Source organism: Halyomorpha halys, unplaced genomic scaffold (assembly GCF_000696795.3).
Source record: "Halyomorpha halys isolate HHAL.00 unplaced genomic scaffold, Hhal_1.1 Scaffold164.1, whole genome shotgun sequence".
Taxonomy (NCBI): domain Eukaryota; kingdom Metazoa; phylum Arthropoda; class Insecta; order Hemiptera; family Pentatomidae; genus Halyomorpha; species Halyomorpha halys.
The window spans coordinates 1,072,852-1,096,559 of record NW_027108420.1 but is presented as its reverse complement, the minus strand read 5'-3'; the positions used below and the strand labels follow the sequence as shown (position 1 = coordinate 1,096,559).

General features: G+C 29.9%; 1 protein-coding gene across 3 annotated transcripts in view; it reads left to right on the top strand.

Annotated features, from left to right (window-relative positions):
• The window catches only part of LOC106678859 (A disintegrin and metalloproteinase with thrombospondin motifs 6), a 36,123-nt gene that overhangs the window by 11,109 nt on the left and 1,306 nt on the right, over nucleotides 1-23,708 (top strand). For all 3 annotated transcript variants that reach the window (XM_014417653.2, XM_067046741.1, XM_014417654.2), the window contains 13 exons: nucleotides 153-297; nucleotides 479-571; nucleotides 1,823-2,032; nucleotides 3,753-3,864; nucleotides 4,908-5,032; nucleotides 5,343-5,463; nucleotides 6,901-7,027; nucleotides 11,333-11,453; nucleotides 11,554-11,694; nucleotides 15,229-15,347; nucleotides 17,081-17,189; nucleotides 22,047-22,142; nucleotides 22,286-22,326. In XM_014417653.2, coding sequence (XP_014273139.1) covers nucleotides 153-297; nucleotides 479-571; nucleotides 1,823-2,032; nucleotides 3,753-3,864; nucleotides 4,908-5,032; nucleotides 5,343-5,463; nucleotides 6,901-7,027; nucleotides 11,333-11,453; nucleotides 11,554-11,694; nucleotides 15,229-15,347; nucleotides 17,081-17,189; nucleotides 22,047-22,142; nucleotides 22,286-22,326 — 1,560 coding nt within the window. The remainder of the gene's footprint in view (nucleotides 1-152; nucleotides 298-478; nucleotides 572-1,822; nucleotides 2,033-3,752; nucleotides 3,865-4,907; nucleotides 5,033-5,342; nucleotides 5,464-6,900; nucleotides 7,028-11,332; nucleotides 11,454-11,553; nucleotides 11,695-15,228; nucleotides 15,348-17,080; nucleotides 17,190-22,046; nucleotides 22,143-22,285; nucleotides 22,327-23,708) is intronic.

Below are 23,708 nucleotides of genomic sequence, written 5' to 3'. Positions count from 1 at the left end.
AATTATGAATATTTGTAAGAGAGACATTGAGAACAGGTTCTTATTTTATGTATTGTAGCATATTTAAGAACTAACCTCTTGCTGTAGTGTTAATTTAGTTTAGTTTAATTTAGATAAAAATATTTACATTCTATTTCCTTTTAACATTTCAGCACGAGAATAGGATGGTGTTTATCAGACCCACCAGATGAGCATGATTTCAAATATCCTGACATTTTGCCAGGACAGGTATATGATGCAATTCATCAATGTTCCATAAACTTCCGGATGAGGACACTTGCTTGTAGAACTGGTGAAGTAAGAACTTTTACATTAAATTAAAAAAGTATTTTCCCAAAAATCTTAAAATCTTTACAATTTATTTTACTGACAAAGAACAGGTATAAATAATTGTTTTTCTCAATTCATCCATAAGTAAAAAAAAAAACTTCATATAAAAAGTAATGATATTATTTAAAATTTCCTTCTTTTTTTACAGTTTTGCGCAGAACTGTTTTGCCAAATTACACCAAAAAAATGTGCTTCAACTGGCGATCCACCAGCTCCTGGAACACCTTGTGCAAAGGATATGGTTTGAATATTTTTATATAGTCAGTAGTTTAAAGCTAATTGTTATATAAAAAAAATTTGTACCGCTAGAACCCATAAAGGGTCAAGAGTTCAGTACTTTGTTAGGAACTATTGTTATTAGACCAACAATTGTGCTAGGAGGTATTCGGTAAGAATCACGATTAACCACCAGATTTTTCCCCAATTAAGGGTACCCACTTTATAAGGTTGGGTGGAGCCCGGAGTGCTCCCGATTGTCTTTCACTATCATGGTGTTGGTTGGCATATAGGGCAGAGGTATCTGGCGATCAGCTGTATTTTATCTCTTCCAAATTTAATTTTGGTTTTCAGAACTAAGTTACTTGTTATCTATTTAACTGACTGCTTTACTATCCTCAATAGAATATGTACCTGGTATTAAGCCATGTACCTGGAAATGGATACTGTGTCTGTGTGGGTCATCAGAATTGACATAATCCTTTGAGAGGAGTGTTAGCATTGTTTAATAATTACACATTCTTCAAACGTAATTAATTGTTTTTTAGGTAACATTTTAAGAGGTTATGATAAATACATGCATTTAACATTCTTTCGAATGTCTGGAAACGTATAGCCATACAATTACATTAATAGTAAATAGTAGTCAATAAAATTTATGTGACCACATAATTTGTTTTTCTTAGTCTGTCTCACTCTCTTATATTTGCAAGTCACACAAGCCTATGGCTGTATTCGCATTGCATTAATCTCTTTTGTTTGGCTAATTGGGGAATAGTGTACACAGCTGAAGTTCAGCATCGTTTGGTATGGAAGATAGGTCGATAATATTGTCAGGCCCTCAGGTTAACTAGTCTCTAAGCAATTAATAGGTATTTTCCATCATTGCTGTTTAATTTCAAATTAGGTTAAGTTAATGTTTGTCAATGTTCTCATTTTCAATTCTTGCTATTAAATTTAAAATTAGGTTATTAGAAGAAGACAGCTAAACTGTCTGAAAAAAAAAAGAAATAGTAAAAATGTTGATTACCATTAAAAAGTTGTAAAAAAATTCTATTTTATACCTTTATTGCCCACCACCCGGGCTATCTTCCTACAGTAAAATTTAGTTTAAGTATTTCTATATAATTTTAATCTTTATTTCATGACACAGTACAGAGTGGATTTTTGGAATTTTGAAATCCCTTCCCCACTGTCACACTTCCAATACTTGGGAGTTGATAAATTTTCAATTTTTTTTTCTGTCTGATTATTATATAAAAATGTTACTTTTCAGTGGTGCTTTAATAAGCGATGTGTACATAGAGGACAAAGACCAGGTGCTATTAATGGTGAATGGGGTCCTTGGACTCCTTGGACTACTTGCACTAGATCATGTGGAAGTGGAATCCAATCTCGCTACAGAGCCTGTGACTCACCTATCCCCTATCGTGGAGGAAGTGAATGTGTTGGAGAATGGGTCTCTTACAGAATGTGCAACAACAGAGTAAAAAATATAACATATGATTTTAGATTTCTAAAAATAGGTTTAATATTTAGTATTTATAATAAAACCACTTTTTTATGAAATTGCATACCAGTTATTCTCAGAAATTTATATTGAGAAATGATGAAAAAGAAAAATCAATTTCATTGCTCGTTTCTTGCTTGTTGTTCTATTGGGCTTAATATTAATAGAAAAATACTTTTTATTGGATATGTAAAATCAAAAAATATATAAATAAAAATAGAGATGTGTATCCATATATTTCATATTCACTACCTGGCGCAAATACCACTGGTTGTATTTTTGTAAGGTAGTATCCTTGAGTAAATCTTAATGCATTGTAGTGGGTTGAGAGACAGATGTAAATGGTGGTCTTTAGGGCATTTTGGTGTTCCAAATAATTAATAATACTTCATACTCATAGAAGGTTAACTTCACTGATAATATTAGCTTAACTCCATAAAATGTTTATTATGAAAGATGGATCAAAACATTATAGTCAAATTTTTTTAATTAGGGTTTTTTTTTTTAAATGAAAAGAGAAGAAATTTTACTAACTTTGTCTATTAGGTTATTTATATTTAAGAAGATTAATAAATTTTAAAAATATTTCTTATTACTTTCTTTATTTTCAATGAATTTAAATATGTGTAGCTGTTGTTGGCTGGAATCTTTTTTTTTTTTTTTTTATTGAAATTAAGTTAATAAATTCTGTATTTTTATGTAATAAATTTATGTTCTGCATTTTTTCTGAGTGGTTAAAACTGTCTTTGTAATTTATTGTGGCATGTATTCATAATGTGTTAGTAACAGGAATTAATTGAAAAATAACACCAGAATGGTATTTCAGAACAATATGCAATAGTTTGTCAAAATACTGCTGATTACAGCTTTCTTGCTAATAATAGCTTCATGCACACAATATTAACAATAAAAGTTTAATTCAAGATTTAAAATCTCTACAATAAATCCTAAGTCCATCAAATCGGTTGCTGCCATCAACAGTACAACCTGGGCCCTGTTTCATAATAAAGTATAAACTAATACTATTAGTCTTGTCGATTTAATTTAATACAATTACACTGACTTGTACTTTAGTACTTTTTAACTCCTGTAATATCACTAATAGTCCTCCCTATTATGAAAAAAAATAAGTATTAGTGTAATTAACACATTGTTTCTATACTTGTATTTTGAACTAGTATTATTAGCTTTCATTATGAAACAGGGCTCTGATGATATATAGGGGTTGTACCTGTATATACTGTATGTTATATATACCTGTTGGTATATATAACAAAAAGTAATCAAAATGGGAGAAAATAAGGAGGTAACTAAAGATTGACTTCTACATTACAGCCTAGCTCCTTCAGCTAATATTAGTAATAATATGGAATTAAAATGAGATATTTATACAATGGTAAAATTGTAAGGCTCAAGAAAAAAAGAGATATCTAAATAAATAACTAAACTGGAGGCTCATAGATATAAAAATTAAATGAATGATAAAAAGATAGCCACCAATTCATAGTGATCCTTTATTTCTGTAGAACTACATTACTGCTGACCATTAATATATTCAACAATACAAGGTCAGCGATCATAAACCTATTGCAAAAAGTATTTTTAAATAAATATTCTATTTAAAAAAAGAAAAATTAAGTTTACTAATATTTTTCATTAAATCTTTAAATCTGTTAAGTTTAGTCATGTTTAACAGATGTGTAGTGGTTATGCAACTAGTTTTCGTCAAGTACAGTGTAAAATGACCGATAAAAGATCGTACAGAGGACGTTATTATATGTGGGATAGCTTCACTTCTTTTTTTGAAGGTAATTATCATATTATTAATTGCTTATTTATTCACTTGATACTAAATTGTGTACACAAAATTATGTGGTATCTCACAGACCAACTGTATGAAATATGCCTTCAACTGAAGTGCCAGACACACTTCACTTTTGGTTGGCTGGTTGGGTTTGAGTGGACTGTTTATAAATGAAAAATAATACATGATTGGTGATAATAAAATTCTATTATGTAAATTACAAGTGGTGTAGGGGTGGCCGAATGAAACATTTTGATTAGATGGTTAGTAAAATTTTGAATGACAGGGCTATGGAAATTGTAGATATAAAATTGAGGTGGTTGATGAAGATGTGGATGTTAGCTATTGCTAGATGGACTTACTCCATGATTCCTTCTTCCCTCCACATTCTTATGCCTCTCTCTCCTCTGCTTTTGGGAACAACTCCAGGAGTTCTACTCACTCACGGTAGATTTTCCTGATGAGAGACAAAAAGAAAAAATGGACTGCTGGCAGAAGTCAAGATGACTCTCTCTCATCAGCCGGATTACTTCTCTTACCACAGAGAGCGCTGGAGAAAGTGAGTTTTGACTGTTGGCCACATGGGCGCTAGTATTTCCTACATTATGGCAGCTCCCTCGAATTCAACCTTTCAAGCTAATTGGGATGTATCATTTGAGATTTGGCCTGCTTCAGCATAGATTGCGAGTTTTTTTTCTGTTTATTGCCCCTGACCTCCAATTTCTGACACCAAGTAGTTTACTTGTACCAGTACAAGTAGTTTACTGTGTGCAGCCATACAGTCTTGGTCTTCTCACTTGTCTATTTCTGTATAGAGATTTAGTCATAACTCTCTGTAGAGCTGAATTGTAGTGCGACATTCCTAGCCCAGCGTAGTCTTACAAGTTATTTAATTTTATTTTATAGCTCATTATGTTTTTATGTTAGTAGTTAAAAAATAAAAGTGCCAGGTTTTATATCATTTATCCCTCTGTATAAATAATATGTAGCTAAAAGAACCATAAAACTAAAACATATTTCACCCTTTTTTTATTATTTATTTTACAGAAATGAAATGTGCACTGGTCTGTATAAATGAACTGAAACAAGTTAGCATCCGTTCACCAGTTGTCGTTGACGGTACGCCATGCACTCCTGGTACTAACAATGTTTGTATTCAGGGGAATTGTCGGGTAAATAATTTACAAATTAAAATTATTGTTAAGGGTTATTATTCTGTAAAGGATTAAAAAAATAATTTTTAAAAACAAACCAGATCTAATATATTTATTTATTTGTACTTTCCTTCCTTTTATTGCTGTCAATTTTTATATTTATATATTGTATGTCACAAAATTTTAACTCCCTTTATTTAGATAAAACTCCCTTATCTTCGCAATTTTAGTTGTAAAATTTCTGATAAAATATTGTCAATAATCAAACATTGGTTGCTGAATTACTAATATCCCATCATATAATAACAATTTTATGTTTTATTTTCAGAGAGTAGGTTGTGATTACGTCATAGATTCAGAGAGTAAAGAAGATGGTTGTGGTAAATGCCATGGAAATGGCACCGAATGTAGAATCATTGAAGGAATTTTTAATGAACCAAAAGTAATAGGTATGTCTGTAATTTTTAATCTTCCTTCATAGTTTATAAAATATTTTTAACATATGAAGAAGATGGTCAGAGTTGCAGTAAAAAAGAACAAGATAGTTTTCAACTATTTATTATCTGACATTTTGCCCCACTTTGTAGGGCTTCATTAGGGCTGTTCAAGCCTTTTTTTTTTTAAACAAAAAATGTTCCTAGAACTTCCAGTTAATTCACTTTTTTATTTATATATATATATTTATATAACAAAAATGCTTGTTATTTGAACTATTATATATTATAATTATATCCCTTATTCTTAGGAAAATTTCACTTTGGTTCTTTCAGAATTTTAGCCTTTAACACGTTGCCTGCCAACTACAAGATAACTCATAGTTTGTTTACTTAGCTTAATTGGCCAAACTTAAATTGGCTTCCCAGACTGAAATCTTAAAAAGTACCGTGGCAGTCAACGTGTTAAATTCAGTACTAATGACAAAGATTTTTTTTAGTATCTAGGAAGACCTAGTGAATTATATCTTCTTTATTAAGAATATTTCTATTGAATGACTTTTGGATCCATGGCATCTTCAGTCATAACTTTCATAATAATCTTCCTGTGAATCCTAAAATTGTTTTAGTTCTACTCTCATTACTTTGCTTATATTGTATTCATTAGAAAACTATTTTGTCCTTCATCTATTTAAAAACTTTTATTAAAAACATTTTTTAATCAATTAAACTGTAAAAAGTCTTTTCTGCCTTGTTGTCAACATTGCAGTAAGAGATTAACCCTCATTTCCTTTTTAATTTTAGTTTTAATGAAATATTTATGAAGTGATGTTATCTTTTTATGCTATCAGAATTATATTAGAATTTTTAATTTTTTTTTTTTTGGAAGATCATTGATTGACCATTTGTAGTATACAAAATATGGTCCAGGTGCAGTAAAAAAAACAAACTGAAATAGTACTTAAACTATTGTGAGCCAAAATTTTGTCCCATGTTGTAGGGCTTCATCAGGGCTAAAAAAGATACAAACAACTAAAACAATGTTACAAAGAAAAAGAATAGATAACATGAAATAAAAGTAAACTAAGATGTGACTAAATCACTAAAATATGGTAACATTTATTTATATAAATAATTTATGTATTTATAAATAATGTATTTTTATAAATACACAAAGAAAATAAAAATAAGATCTACAGTGAAAAGTATAAATAAACAAGAATTACAAAAAGTATTAAGACAGTTAATGAAAACAGAAATAATAACCAACAAAAAATTAGTTAAAAAAGAAATATAAAAATACCATAAGCATTAAAAGACAAAAAAATTAGGGAAATAAGACTAAAAGTCAAGGAGCTTTTTATACTGAAAAATCATTTTGTTATTAGAACCTTTTTAGAGTGTAGACTTATTGTTTACTTAACAATGAAATATATGTGTCGTTATTTTCAGGTGTTTATCCATTTCTTAAACTTCCAATTGGAACAAGTGTGATATTTATCCGGGAGCTGGATCCATCCTCTTGCTATATCATCATAGGAAGCTCAATTAATTCAACATTCTTTTTGAATAATCCTTTGTGAGTGATTTATATTAACAGTTTTTATTATAAATTATAATTATTTACAATTATAGATAAATATATTATAGATTATATTTACATCATCATAATCATTTTATCCCCTTTACCGCTTGTGCAGATTAAAATTTGCAGTCTGGACCAGATATCTCACTCTTGGACCATCTCCCTTCTCCCTATTCCGGTCTATATCCATCCTCCTTAACACTCTTCTCCTAGGAAATGCGTAGTCTTCCTCTTGGCCTTCTTCCCTCCACCCGATTTTCATATGTCTTTTTGGCAGTTCTTTGTTGGTCCATCCAAAGGTGTCCGAACCATCTTAGCTTGTGCCCCTCTAGGATGCTCTCAGCTGGTATGACTCCGAGGTTAGTCCGAATGGTACTGTTCCGTATCCTATCTCATTGTGTCTTTCCTTCCACCTTACGAAGGTACCGCATCTTATCTCAGAAAACATAAACTTCCCAAAATTAACATACAGCTGAACTCTAAAACTCTGTCACAAACAAATACCATGACTTATTGAGGAGTGACTTTTGACAGAAACTGAACTGAAAAGCGCTTATCGACACAGTAGCAAACAAAACACTACGGACAATAAACGGATTGATTGCCGCAAGACAGACGTGGGGACTAATTGTGGAAGCACTAAGAGTTATATATGAAGGTGCCATAGTCTCGAAACTTTTATATGCTGTACTTGCCTGGGAATCAGGAACTACAAAAAAAATTAACCTCAAAGACATCGGACAAAACAGTATTGAAATTAAGAAAAATCTAAATAATGGATTCACCCATCACTGCAAGCCAAATTAACACAATGCATTGAAGACTTAGACAATTCCAACTTACTAACAATCAATATTTATACCGACCAAAACAAATATGAACACAATAAATTATTAATACTGTGTAAAAAATTCGAAAAACCACAACTTACTTACCGAGGCAATTAGACACAACCTAATCAAAATTATGAATGGAAATATTAAAATTTCATTACAATGGGTTAAAAGTCACAGTGGGGTCTACGGTAGTGAAAGAGCCGACAGCTTGGCAAAATCAGCCACTAGTGATACTCATCTTCCCATCGACTACAGTTCAGTTCCCTTATCCTACATTAAAAATTCCATAAGAACTGACCTCATTGAGGACTGGGACAGATGCTGGCAACTTTCGACTAAACGACGACCCCTTCATATATACATATCTAATAATAACTTCTCGAAATTATAACAAAATAAAAAGTACACATTACAAACTGACTCAACAACTGACAGAACATGGACCGTCCAAATACCATTGTAAGAGATTTCACATAACTAACACTGATTTCTGTAATTGCGACGGACAAACTCCACAAACTTTTAATCATTTACTTTTTGACTGCACCTTAGATGATCAACAAAGGTTCAATTTAATATAAACCTCCATAACGCATTGAGACACATGGCCACTTAAGCAATCTGAAATCTTCAGAACATACAAAAAAGAGCTGGCGCACTTCATCTCTAATATAGAATTTGATCAACATATGTACCCCAATTGTACCTCTTATATAATAACAATTAAGTTAAATTATGTTTCATTCTAGGTCAATAGCTAATTCCCACATCTACCCTGTATTTATATTCATTTATTTTCATTATCCATTTACTTTTAATTTTTGTTATCTATTGTATTAAATAATTAGTTGCCCTCTCTAATCACATATTCTAATTGCAATATTTCAGCTATTGTATTTCATACTTTATTTGTTTTCTGTTATTTCTTTTTTTTTGGTTTATGCTATCTTTTCTTTTAACATTTTTAGTATAGTAGTATAACACATTACATTGTTAACTTCACATTACATATTGGGTTGTAAAATAAGTTCGTAGCGTTTTTCAATATTTCAATTTAATCCTCTCTATGTTTATAAAATCAAGTTTACTTGGTCAATAATGTTTACATATTCTAAAAAAAGATTAGTTAAGGTGCTTTTATGCATCAGTTTCAACCAAGATTCCTTATCTTTAAGGATTTTGCTTGCTCAAAATGGAAGAGAAAACAATTCATTTTTGTCATTTAATGATTTTTTATTTTCGCTGCACAGACGGTTTGCTGTGTGTATGACGAAGATGCCTTAGGAGAAAGCACTGTCTGTAAGTGGTTTGCTCAGTTCAGAACCGGAAATTTTGATTTGGAAGACGCAAAGTGCTCGGGTCGTACTTCAACTGTTGATGATGACCAAATTCAAGCATTGGTCACAGATAACCCACACTCTATAACACGGGATATCGCAGAAACACTAAACATATCTCATGCAAGTGTCTCATAGTTCTCCATCACGATAACATCCGTCCTCATGTGCCTTTGCAGATCCAGCAGAAATTATTGGAGTTTTGCTGGGATGCAATTCCCCACGTACTCTATTTACCTGTTATATACTCTCTTAATGGAAAACACTTTAATTCACTCGAGGACTGCAAAATGCACATAGAGGAGTTCATTGTGCAAAAATCTGATAAGTTCCGGGAGGACGGAATTAAAAAATTACCTGAAAGATGGCAACAAGTAATAGATAAATGAGTCATACATAATTGATTAAAAATATTTACAAGAATCTGAAGTTTTTATATTGAAATCACCAGTAAAAAACGCTACAAACTTAAAATAAATTTTACAACCCAATACATATAGCATGCTGTGCCACATGGAGTATGTACACTTTTTTTAGAAATAAACTCCTGCTGCTAGGGTTACTATGCAAAAAAAAAATATATATATATTTTATATTTAAGTACAAAACTGAGATTTTATTTTATGGTTGAGATATCAGGGGTCAAGAGCACATTTTTTGTCATAATATCACTCAAGATGCAGAATCACTATCTGGAGTATGTTGACCTACATATATATGTATATATAGCATCTTGAGTGATACTATGACAATCACTATCTGGAGTATGTTGACCTGCATATATATGTATATATAGCATCTTGAGTGATACTATGACAATCACTATCTGGAGTATGTTGACCTACATATATATGTATATATAGCATCTTGAGTGATACTATGACAATCACTATCTGGAGTATGTTGACCTGCATATATATGTATATATAGCATCTTGAGTGATATTATGACAAAAAATGTGCTCTTGACCCCTGATATCTCAACCATAAGGATAAAATTATTTTATCCAGGGCAAAATTGAAATGACTGTTGGAAACCTCGTTAAATTTACTTAAAGATTATATGCTACACAAGATCTAAACCCCTTTTTAATGTGGTTATAATGATCAACATTTTGAAAAAAATGTGGAAATGCTAAATTTTGAAAAAATTTATTGTTATCTTACCAAAATAAATTTTCTAGTCTGAGCTTTGCACATTTCACATAAACTTCTCTTTTAAGTAAGTTTTCCAAATGTATAATCACTTTTTTTATTACCTTTTAATTTGTTATATTTTTTTAAAAATGGAAAGTAAAAAAAAAATGTGGATGTAGAAGGTAAGAGGTGCGGGTACTAATTCCTCCTTATTCGCTAATTTCTGCGGTTACAGCCTCAGTTTTTACTGAACTACCTTCCAATACATTCCTGCTTGCTATTATGAGAGATTTTAATGAAAAACTGTCTGACTTGGTGCTATAATACCTGGGAAAGATTGCCTCACTCCAATCTTTTCAAGCATATGCATTTTATTTGTGATTTTGTTTTATTTGGAAAGACTTAGTTTTAGTTAATCATGCCTGTGGTTTTGATTACTCAACTTGCCGATATGCATTTTGTATATGGATCTTGCAACTGTAATGCTAGAGCAGTATAGAGTGAATAACAGTGATGTTTCCCTAAAAGAGAAGTTCAAGGACACGCAATGCCATTCATCCACAAATGAAATTCACAATGTCTAAGGGATCAAGGATCATCCCATCGAGACACATGAGAAAGCAGGCATAAAAACGCCGAGGAGGTGTTGGAACGAAAACCCAGAACCAATACTAGAAGAGTGAAAGAGAAGGTAAATTCATCACACATGACTGTTTTGCTTAGTGTTCTAGCATTAGTGTTGCAGAATCCATATACAAAATTCATATCAGAAAGACGTTGATAAATGTTGCTAACCTGAAACATTCTGAATTCGGATTCCAGTTCCAACAACCTTGTTAGGGAGGAAATAAATTTTACTAAATCATTAAATATCTACCGTTAGGTAGATTTATTTTTTTAAAAAAAGGAGTTTTAATTAGAACATCGATTATTTTAATAAAATCAATTTAAGCGATTATGTATATGTTTTTGTTTTTCTCCGTTTAACAGGAGTAATGATCAACTTCCAGGCCAATTTGACTGTGGAGGTGCAAGTGGGGTGTACCAGAACAAAATGAATATTGAAAGGGTATTTGTCAAAGGTGCTGTGCAAATTCCGATAACTGTTAGTGTAAGTTGTTAATTATTTATTTATTTTTTTCAAGTTAATGTATGATCATTTCATTCAGTTAATAAATTTGCATTAACATAATTTTATATTTACTTTACAGATAAAATGTCCAGATGAAATAAATATGGGTATGCACTATCAATATGCGCTACCTGAACCAAATATACTCCACACACCTATCTATAAATGGAATTTTCTATTTTGGGATGAATGTTCAACCATGTGTGGAGGTGGTACTCAGGTGAGTTTAGAGTGTCCTTGACTTAATACTTTAACTGATTTATCATTTGAATTGTAATAAATAAGTAGTTTAGTCCTTGCATCTTAATATATTGAAATCATTATAATAAAGAAAAGAAATTTGAAAGAGGCTTTAAGATACCATTTATATTAACTAGATAACATAATGTGTGTGTATATATATACACATAAGATCAGGGGTGCAGACAGGAATGACAAACACAAATAAGTAATACTGATTTTGCTTGTGCTGATATTTTAGCCTGAATTTCAGATCTTCATTAGGGCTGAAAAAAAGAGCGAGCTAGCGACAATAATTTCGAGGAAAAAAAATTATATATATAAGAGTTGTGGCAGAAAGGTAGTTAGACTGGCAACACTACAAATGATCTGGTAACCCTAAGCTGTTGTCCTTAATAGAGCACGTGTATCAGTACCCTGCCATAGCTCAGTGGGAGTTTCAACTCCTGTTAACTATGTGATTTTTGTTACTGCTATTAGTGATGTTGCGCATCACGCAAAATGGAAAAGCGGAATTTGGAGCAATGTTGTGCCATTAAATTCTGTGTTAAGCTTAAAGAATCAGCAAGTACAAAATTTGAAAAGTTAAAACAGGCCTATGTGAAACATTCTTTATCCCGAGCTCAAGTGTTTTGCTGGCTCACAGGACACCATTCAGGGCGGCCTTCAACTTCGAAAACTGATGAAAACATCATGTGAAAGAACGTATGAACACTCTTGTGTGATCAGACCATCGTTTAACATTAAAAATGTTGAGTGAACTCGTAAATTTAAACAAATTTACTGTTCATCAAATTTTGACTGAATATTTGTACATGCGAAAGGTCTGTTACCAAAAACTTCGAAGCACCGAAAAATTTCACAATTCAGCAGGACATTTGAAAAAACAAGTGTCTTGATCTTCTTGACAGAATCGCTAATGAGCAAAATTTTTTAGCTGTGTGATCACAGGTGATAAATCATGGATTTCTGAATAAGATGCTGAGACTAAGAGACACAGTGAGGAGAGACACTCTGCAAACTCTCCTCGCCCAAAGAAAGCTTGAATGAGTAAATTGAAAATCAAATCAATGCTGATTTTTTTTTTTTTACAGAAGGGGAATTGCCCACAAAGAATTTGGTCCTGTAAACAAACTGTTAACAAAGTTTTTTATAAAGACGTCTTTGAAAGGCCTAGATAAAGGGTCATTTGCATGAGACCATATATTGCAGACAAATTGATGCTCCATCATGACATCGCCCCATGTCACACTGCTCTCTCAATAACAGAATTTTGATTTCAAAAGGCATTCCTGTGGTTTGAGGATGGCGGCAGATAGGACGTCTCCTGGATGAGTACCATCCTTTGTCTGCTGTCAGAGGTAGCATCGTTAGAAAGAAGACATCAAGAGTCACCAGTCATCTAAGAATATTATATCATTGAAGGAAGAAAGTCACTCTTTGTTTAGATCACCGGTGGTAAGAAGAATATATAATCGGATAAGAAAATTATATAATTTGTTAGTTTGCTCTACCTAGGATATAATTATATTTGTAAAAGTAACTATTAATTTAGTTAATCGTCATTGTGTTCTGATTATCTGGAAAACCCACCCTGAGATAAGAGTCAATAATGTTATATAATTTAAAATAAAATTCTCATATCTATTTAATATTTAATCTCCCCATTTGAACCTTGTAATCATCAATGCTAAACTTTAGATCTGAGAATAATAAAAACTATTGAATTTTCTTTTATCTATTTTAATAAATCTGGAATATTACAATATATAGTGTTTCTTAGTTTGTTTGATATATATATAATTTCTTTAGCAACAAATTTAAATAAATAGCAGATGATATAATAAGATGATAAATTATAATATTGCAAAGGTAAGAACAATATATAACAATGTGCAAGAGAACTCAATATACATGATAAAATGGAAACAAAGATATAAAATTCCAAAAATTTTAGATAAAGAATAATTTTCAAAATGTATGAAAACTAATTAAAAATTCAATAAGTGTTGTGTATAAATAATAAAAATTGAAATTCAACATAATGTAAGTGAAAGAAAACATTATAAGTGGTACAATGGACAAAAAATGTACAGTAATACGGATTAGTAAAAGTAAATACAGATTATAAGGAAAAGTGAATAAGGGAAGAATAAAAGAGAGAAAAGGTGTATGTAATCAGATGAAAGAAGAAATTTAAAATAAGTAGAGATACTTACCAATCATTAATAAAAAATATCAAAATTAATTAATTTATAATTGAAAATATCGATGAAAATGATTGAGGAAAATCATTTGGAACACATTATGTTTCTGCCCTAATTCATTGACCATTCTCAAAGCACAATACTCCTCACCCCAATTACAATACCAAAATATAGTTTCATGCATATAAAAGTAAGCAAGTACTTGTAAATTATTAAAATTTATCTTGTTTGTTTTCTTCTCTTATTTTCAGCTGTTATTTAGTTGGTCATTTTTTTGGAGCTTTTATGTTTAAAATAAATAAATTAATATTATACACAAATTTCTTACCAAAACTATAATACTGTTAAAATTTAATAAGCTAAAATATTCTTTTCCTGATTGGGAAAAATTTATTACTTTTTCAAAAATATGTTGGAAGCAAATCCTAAATTACCTTGTATTTTAAAACCCAGCAAAATATTTGTCACTTTTTCCATTTCTGTTTTACACTAACTTTGTTCATATTGAGGCTTCAATTCGTCAACAGAGCACTCTGTTAGAATTATTTTTCGACTTTTCCTGTTTTTGAGGTGGTGTTTCTTATTTGTTTTAATGTTCTTAGGAGTTCAGCATATTTTACATTTAAATTTTTTTTGTCCATTTTTTAAGTTATTGCATAATTTTGATTTTCTGCTATTGTAATAGCTTCCAAAAGTTTTTTCTAAAACTATTACTTTCTTTTCATACTATTTTAACATCTTAAAAATCCAAATGATGTACTTTTTTCCTGATTCTTAAACTTCTTATTATGGCAAACATGCGGAGGTAATGTCAGGTTTCTTTTAACATATTATTGATATGAAAAACATTTTAGCTATCCAATATCTGCTCATTACCATTGTATTCCTCTTTTTCATTCTAAATTTATAGTTCAGAAAATTATTGTAACATCTTTGCAAGCTAATTTATCTTAAGTTTTTCATAATTCATCCTTCATGTCTTAATGCCTCAGCAAGGCATTCCTCCAATTATTGTTCCAGAACCCTCATTGCACCATTAGTCTTAATTAAGCTCTTGACACTCTAATTCTAGAAATTTCTTCTTGTTATAATAAACAAAATATTACGTTTAGTAAAAAAATAAATGTACATATTAGAAATCTGAATACACCTCATTATTAACCATTAGAAAGTAACTATTATATTGTGATATATTTTGGATAAAATATACTACTTCAGTACATAAATAGCATAATCAGTAATAAATTTTTGATTAAATATAAGAACTCTTGGATATTAATACCAATTTTTGTAAATAAAATTTGAAGCGAGCTCGAGCCGTTTGCATCGAAACAAGGAGTGGAGAAGTTGATGACAAATATTGTTATGATAAAATAAAACCTGAAGATGTAATAAGAACATGTAATCAACGTCTTTGTGTTGCCAAGTAAGTATACTTATAATTTTTATAGTTACGAAAGCATGTTATAATCATAAAAGTGTACCATAAATTGATATTTAAGGCAGCGTATGAAGGTATCAATCCCAGATAGTTGTATTAGGCAATCAGAAAACTGAAAATTCCTGATTAGATGATTTGGATTGTGAAACTATGATCTAAAATGAAAATTGTTTGTTGCTATCTGGCTCACATCATTTATACTGAAACAAAATGAAAAAATATTGTTTTATATTTTTTCCCCATGATTAAACTACATTAGGGATGCTCTCTCCTATTTTACTTATATACTGATATTCATGGAGTTACCAGTATGTACTTATACTAAAAATATTGTTTAAACCCAAAGTATAGTAAACTTTCTTTAAAGAGTTCAGAACAGATAGTGTTAGTACGACTTTGGTTAGTATAGAGCCAGGGCCGTTTGTAGCCAAGAGAGTTGAGAAATCTATCTTAACAACCTCATTACTCACCGATTTGAATCTGGCCTGGGAGCAGGGGTTTGACTTTTATTCCATGGCGATCTCACGGAATGAAAACTTGACTTTACCCCTCCACCATTGTTTGAATAGGTTGGCTACCTGTAGATAACTTCCCATATGTCAGATATGACCAGGCAAGTAATAATAAAAAAGTTAGTATAAAGCCATCAAATTTAAGATTTCTCAGTCAGTCTTGTCAGTTTTTTACTTAATTTTGACTTACCTATATATGGAATATGTGTAAGTCATACATTTAGTAAGTCTCACAAAATGGTTTGTGTGTGACAGCCTAGCTCAAAAACAAAAAGTTGTACAAAATTGAAATTACATATCGAGTGCATGTGTATGTGTAAGGGGATGTTACAGCAACTTTTTAATTAAAATTGATCAACCAGAAGTGCCACTTTTGAGAGTCGATTTTATACTTTTATTAAGATTTTCTCAAAAAATGGCTCTAACAATTTTGATCAAACTCGGTAAATCAATGTAAAATTAAGTGATTTTAAATGTCAGATAGATCTGATCCTCAGTGAAATTCCCATCATAAACAATATTAAATAATAGATAAGTTCTAAATATTAAAGAATTTGACTAGTAATTAAAGGAGAAAAACAGGAATAGGAGTTTAAAAGTGGAATAAGCTCAGACCGACTGATCTCTTCCAATTGTATTCATATGTGCATGACTCCGTTATCTTTTCTTAAACTGTTGTATCCTTGGCAGAAATAAAGTTGATATTTGTTATTTTACCTCTTGCAATATAAATCTTTTTGTATGCGAAAGTTGTGTGATGCATACACTGTAGCAATTTGTTTTACATCGTGATCTCCCCATTCATTTCCCATTTAAATTTCGAATATTATTCAGCTAATCAAATGCTTTTGGCCTGATGTAGCCATATTTATAACCTCGGTTATAGTCAATTGTGTTAATTGCAGTTTCATAAAGTATTTCATCTCTATGAACCCTTTCGTCAAAACAAAAAATCTAGTGTAAAGAAACTTGACTGTAATAATAATATTTTCTTTTAATTACCAATCACTAAAACTCAGAATAAGAATAAGAAGAATATGTGACGTAATATACAACTTAAGAATATTCATAACCAAAATAAAAATGATTAGTTTGCTTTAATTCAAAATAAACCCTTTATAAAATAAAAAAAAAAGATTCACATGTTTATTGAAATAGAAAAAATGTTGATTTTATATATTTACTCATATTTGTGCTGGGATTTAGATGGTGGGTTGGCCCCTGGTCAAGTTGTGAATGTAAAGAGGGCGAGGGCATCATGACCCGCCTTGTTCTTTGTATGAAGATCCCATCAGAAGATAATAAATTGAGTAAGGTAATGGAAAAATATAATTATATTTTAAAATGCAATATTTAAATTTTATTACACTCTTAAATTAACTATAATTAAATTATTAACTCTTAAATTATATATAATTAATCTACTCTTCCAAACAACTTCTTTGTGACAACCAAGGATTGTTATTTATTTGTTAATCAAGTACCTATCTAAATTCATTCAAAACTAATTCTGGAATTATTCGGCTTTTGTTGGGGGTTGGAGGGAGCTAGTTGTCAACAAGTACTGAGACCTCTGTTACTTCCTCAATTATTTTTAAAGGAGACTTAAGCAATCATGGAAAGCCTCAGGTCTGGGTAGTCAGAAACCCCAGCAGTTAGGATGAGGCAATTTGTTTAGAAAGTCAATTTTAGCAAGTTTATTATGGACTTTTCGTAGAAAAGAAAATAAGGGAGGTCATTATGAATGGTTCAATGTACATTTATAAAAAAAAAAAAAATTTATTTAAAAAAATATTATACAGTATCAGAAAAAAAATAATAGACTGTTAATATGATGAGGTGAAAAAACTTCCATTTAGAACACAATATTTCTTGTACCATGTTTCGGATTTACCCCATATTCATTTACAAGTATCCTACAATTGCAACAACTAATTTAATATCAAAAATTTTTTTATATATATTATATGTATAAATGAGGAGAAGATGGTTGGGGGTGCGGTCAATGAAAAACACAAGTAAGTACGATTAACTTATTTTAATGTGCCAACGTTTTGACTAGAGTTTCTAGCCTTCTTCAGGGCTGTTCGCTGGAAGGCGAACAGACTGAGAGGCGTTTGATCTTCATTGGACATATCAAGAGGCCTCTCTGATATTTTTTTACCTCCTTATTGATCTATCTATATTTAATAAATCTTGCTATTTAAGTTAAAATTATGGTTGAGTTGACTAATTTTATTTAAAATTTTTTTTTTCTGAATCTTGATTTATATGGCCAGCCTATTTATCATATCTGCATAATGTTAATGTAAGTTCTTTGTTTCTATTTTACAGTCCTAGGAAAAAAAATCCAGAAAAAATAGACAAAAAAGTACTATGGCGATGTAATATCCATTTGGGGGAGGTGGATTAAAAAAAATTTATACATTTGCCATAAGTACAAAAATTTAGGAATTTTTTAAATATTTAATAAAGTATAAGTTAGCTGTATAACAATAAGAACTTCGTACTAATAGTATTAGCTATCTTTAAGTTTAACAAACCATGTATCTATAGATACCATATGATTCTATTAATAAAAGTTAGTTATTGAGATACTCTTGTTGTTACTCTGCCCAAACCCCTTTTTATTTTGATTAATCCTTCCAGTCTAATTGTAAGTTTTATACACTTATATATGTACTAACTAAACAAATAATAAATAAAATAAAATTATGCGGTTGGAAAATTCTAAATTAGGAATGAATTATATGCTAATAATTGAATAAACACATATTCATTTACATCTCCTATAATCCGATATAATGTACAATCATTTCCTAGCTTTATACCAAAAATGTGTATTTAAAATAAAAATTGACCGCAGAATTAAATAAAATAATAAAATCCAAGATAAAAAAAATAAGTTTAGAGTAGGTTTTATAAATAAAATCCGTTTTTATTTTCTCCTTGCAACAACTTCATTTTTATTACTAAGATTCCTTGTTTGATTAACATGGTCACTTTTTAACCTAGTTTTAATTTTATTTAACTGGCGAATTTCAGACTGTATTTGTCTATGTAACTTAGTATATGCCGTATAAATAAAATGAATTAGTAGAAAATTTTTTGGGGTGTGGTAACTGAAAAACACAAATAAGTTTTTACTTATTTACTCCTCCCCCCCCCCAAGCATCTTTTCATAAATAAATATAAAATTGGTACAATACTTAATGGTCAATAAACAAACAGTATTTACCACAATACTAATTTTACCCGGACCCATGTATTCAAACTACCAACATTTATATAGAAACAAATGAAATGATTAATTAATTAGTGTGTGTGTAATATTTACCATACCTTTTTTTCAACTGTTAATATTATTTAATGATATTAAGAGCAAAAAAGGTATAAAAAACAATATAATGAAGTAAAATTTCTCTAGAGTTTCCAAAGTTATGAGGACCAAACATATTTAAAGCACCTCTTAGTTTACAGTATGGTGTGAAAATTGATTTCAAATGAATGGAAAAACATAACCATACCAATATGTAATTGAAGTACTTAAGTCTTGTAACTAATGTCAAGTTTCAGTAATAATTAATTTATTATTGTTATTAATAATCATGTGGTGAAAGAAAAAGGTTACTGTCAGCTGGATGTACCATTTTGTATTATGTAATGTCAATTTAAAGAAAAAAAGTGTTTTGGATAGCTGAGTTATTTGATAATAACTTAAAATACATCTAAGTGAATAATCCAACTGGAGCTTAATATTGGGATTTCTACTTAAACATAAAATTAAACCTAAATTTTTGGAACCTCCTCACATCACATTAACAGTGTTAAGCTGGGTGGAAGTTTTAGTACACTGTTGTTGATACTCTGCATGAGAGAAATAGCAATTGTATGTACCAAAAATGTACTTTGTTGCCAAACGAACTGCCTAGTTGTTATTCAGTTCTTCTTTTATGCCGAAGGTATTATCCTTATTGGGGATTCCTATAAAAATATTCCAGGACGCTTTAACAGAATGGCAAGTTTCTGTAATTCTATGACATATTTCATTTGGAAAAAAATATTTCCAGGGCTGCTTGATAGCAAAAATATGAGCTCCTATTCCTACTTCTTTTGAATTTGGATATCATAGATTCTCTTCATAATAGATGTTATTATATTAGCCATTGAATGCAAAAGTGGTGTAAGTAAAAATTGGAATTTGATGAAAACACAATGACTTACACTACTTTTTTATTCAACAGCTCATACAGGAAAACTAACAGAATGTTGGGTTTTGTGTTCCTGAAAGATATTAACCCTAATAATTAATCCTAATTATTATTAGAATCCTTCTCTGAAAGATATTATCTAATGACATTTGTGTGATTTATATCTCTTTGTAAAAGTCCCAAATTATCTTTTACAGTTTAAGGTTGTTTCTATTACAATTGTTTCTTTCCTCTACAGAATGGTGCTATGTACTGTTTTGCTTATTTTAATATAAAGTTCATTTCAGATCTACCCAAATCTCAAAAGCCATTAAGAAACATGTTAATTTATTTATTTAAATGTTGAAGTGAAAAAACTTCCATTTATAATATTATACCTATTCTATATTTGTTGTACTACATTTCAGGTTTCCCAATATTACTTCACTAAAATTCCTCATTTTGTTAGGTGCATCTATTTATTATTTGAAATATTGTCATATCAATTAAAATTCACAACACTACACTATTACAACACTAGTATTATAATATGGGAAACCTGAAACATGGTACAAACAAATACAGAACAGTGTTAATATTCTAAATGAAAGTTTTTTTCACCTCAACATCTTAATAAATAAAAACGAACAACTTCCTAGGAAAGAAAATCCAGAAGTTAAATTTTTTCTTAATCTCTAAGCGCTCTTTTGTAAAAGATGAATAGTCCTTTTGTTTAAAATATTGTATTTAACCAGAGCACTTCACATCTGCCCTTTCCCACTTAGTCTCCAGATCTCAATCCAATTGAGTACATGTAGGATGCACTGCAGAGAAGGCTTTTTGACCACCATCTGCAGCCTCTTAAATTTCAGCAACTGAGAGCAGCAATGTTTATGGGATGAAATTCCTTGTGAAATCAGCAAGAAAATTATAGACAGTATGCCCAAGTAGGTGCAGAGCTAGTGCATAACGGAGGAAATTACACAAATTATTAAATTTTACACAATTTTTACAATTTGCGATAAAAAAAACATTTTATTGTTTTTTAAAACACCTTTTATAACATATCCTGAAGTTAAATAAAATCTTATTTGATCACTTTTTAGTGCAGTTTATAGTACAAACCTAAGGGAAAATAAAGCATACATTACTAACTATATCCCTTTTCATTTTTTAACAATTTACTTTGAATTCTCAACAGTTTATAAACTTAATTTTACTCAATAATTGATAAGAATACTTTTTGATAGAACCTGTATATACATTAGGATTTGAATTCATAAAACAAAATATTTGGTAAGGGTATGCTAAAAAATGGAAATATTTTAAAATCATGAATGGAATATGGTCCGGGTGTGGTAAAAAAAAACTCAAATAGTAAATAACTATACTATTTTTATTGAGCTAACATTTCGCCCCATGTTGCAGGGCTTCGTCAGGTCTAAAAAAGATAAACACTTGACATAGTTGCAAAAAGGAAAAAAAAGAAAAAACATAAGTGGAAAATAACAGGGGTATAAAATGAAAAGTAAGATATAATAAGAAAAATTAAAGGTTGTAAATAGTAAATGAAAAGGGTAATAGTAACAGATAGATAAGAGAAGAAATATTAAAGAAAGTTATTTTTATTGAGCCAACGTTTACCAACTATTACCCTTTTCATTTACTATTTACAACCTTTAATTTTTCTTATTATATCTTACTTTTCATTTTATACCCCTGTTATTTTCCACTTATGTTTTTTCTGTTTTTCCTTTTTGTAACTATGTCAAGTGTTTGTATCTTTTTTAGCCCTGCAATGTGGGGCGAAATGTTGGCTCAATAAAAATAGTATAATTATTATTATTATACAATTTGAGTTTTTTTGACTGCACCCATATTCATATTCCATTCATCTATACACACGGTCAATCAATAATCTTCCAGTATTTTAAAATCACTTTTAATTAAGATATAGCTGACAATAAATTTTAATTCCTAAGGTTGTAAGGGACAGAGAATGCTGCAATGAACCAAAACCTAGGAACCAGAAACCTTGTAAAGAATTGAAGACAAGACAGAAAAGGGAAAAACCAAAGGTAAATAATCAACTTACAAATCAATGTTCAGTTATCTGAGAAAGAGCTTTTTATTTATATCTAACTTCCTGATTGATGGATATATATATATATATACATAAATGGTTGCTTGTTGGTATATATGTTTATATATTTTTTTCCAGGATAGAGATTATAAGGTTGATTACTATGATGCAGACCTTGGGTATGTAAATTATTTTCAGTTAGTTATAAGTAGATTCCAGATTTTTGTGCATTTAAAAAAACTTAAAATGTCCAATATTGTGCAGTAAAAACCCAAAATGTGAATGAAACACCCAAATCCTGGAATCATCAATTTTATTGTTTAATTTATAATATTAATATGTACATGGAGTGCTTAACCTAACCTTGTCTGAATTAAATTAAACTCACTAATTCTTCTTTACATTTATGGTAACATGCATAAAAAAACTGAACATCTCAGATTAAAAAACTAAAACATTGTCTATCATTGAAGAGCAACCAGGAAGCTAATTGTATTAAATAATTTTATATTCCTATTATGAAGAATGGAGTTAAATTTTTCAACTTCTTAAAACTACATCAAGTTTTAGAAAAAAAAATGCAAGGTAATAGATTAAGGTGTATTTAAAAATATTCTTCCACTCAAAATTCCATTTTTACTTTTTCCTAAAATTTCAAATAGGATTTCATTATTTATTATATTCATAATTCCTTAATTATTATTATTTATATATTCCTTTATAATTCCTATTAGCTTTTCTATTATGTATGTACATACAACTATACCATTAACTAAAACTTTGAACACTGAATGTTCTCTATAACAAGTTTATTCTAGAGAGACTTTTTTATAGCTAGCGCTGGTTAATACTATTCCAAGAATAGTCAGTCGTTTTGACTTGTTCTTTTTTTTTGGTTGAATTTGGCTCTTCATATATTATTCAATGCATTCTTTTGCCTCAAATTTGGCAATTCTAAACTATAAATTAAATCATAAAATGAATAAATATTATCATACATAGCTGTATGTTTATAATATGAAAATTTAGTTCAGCATTAAATGTCATACAACAAAAATTTAGTCCAAAAAGAGTAAAACTTGTGCAGAAAAAACTCAAATTGTGCAAATTTGAGCAGAAACCCCAAAACATGGAATTTGGTGCAACATAAAATTAGTATTATTTAAATATCTTTCGTGATTCGAATTTCTGTCAAGGTTTGAAGAGCTTTGAATGTAGAAAACAAGTGATGCAATTGCACGAAAATCTGGGTATAGACAATAATCTCTAGTTACGGGTAAACTGAATAATAGGGTAATAGGTAGTAAGGCGAATAATAGGTGTATTAAATTAAAAAGATTATATTTAAAAATTAAGATGAAGTATTTAGAATTTATTAAAATCTTTATTCAAGTGAGGAGAAGATGGTTGGGGGTGCGGTCAATGAAACACAAATAAGTATGACTAACTTAGTTTAATGTGCCGACGTTTCGGCTAGAGTTTCTAGCCTTCTTCAGGGCTAAAAACAAAACAAGATAACAACCATAAGATAATAACCACAGTAAGTATAGAAATATAAAAA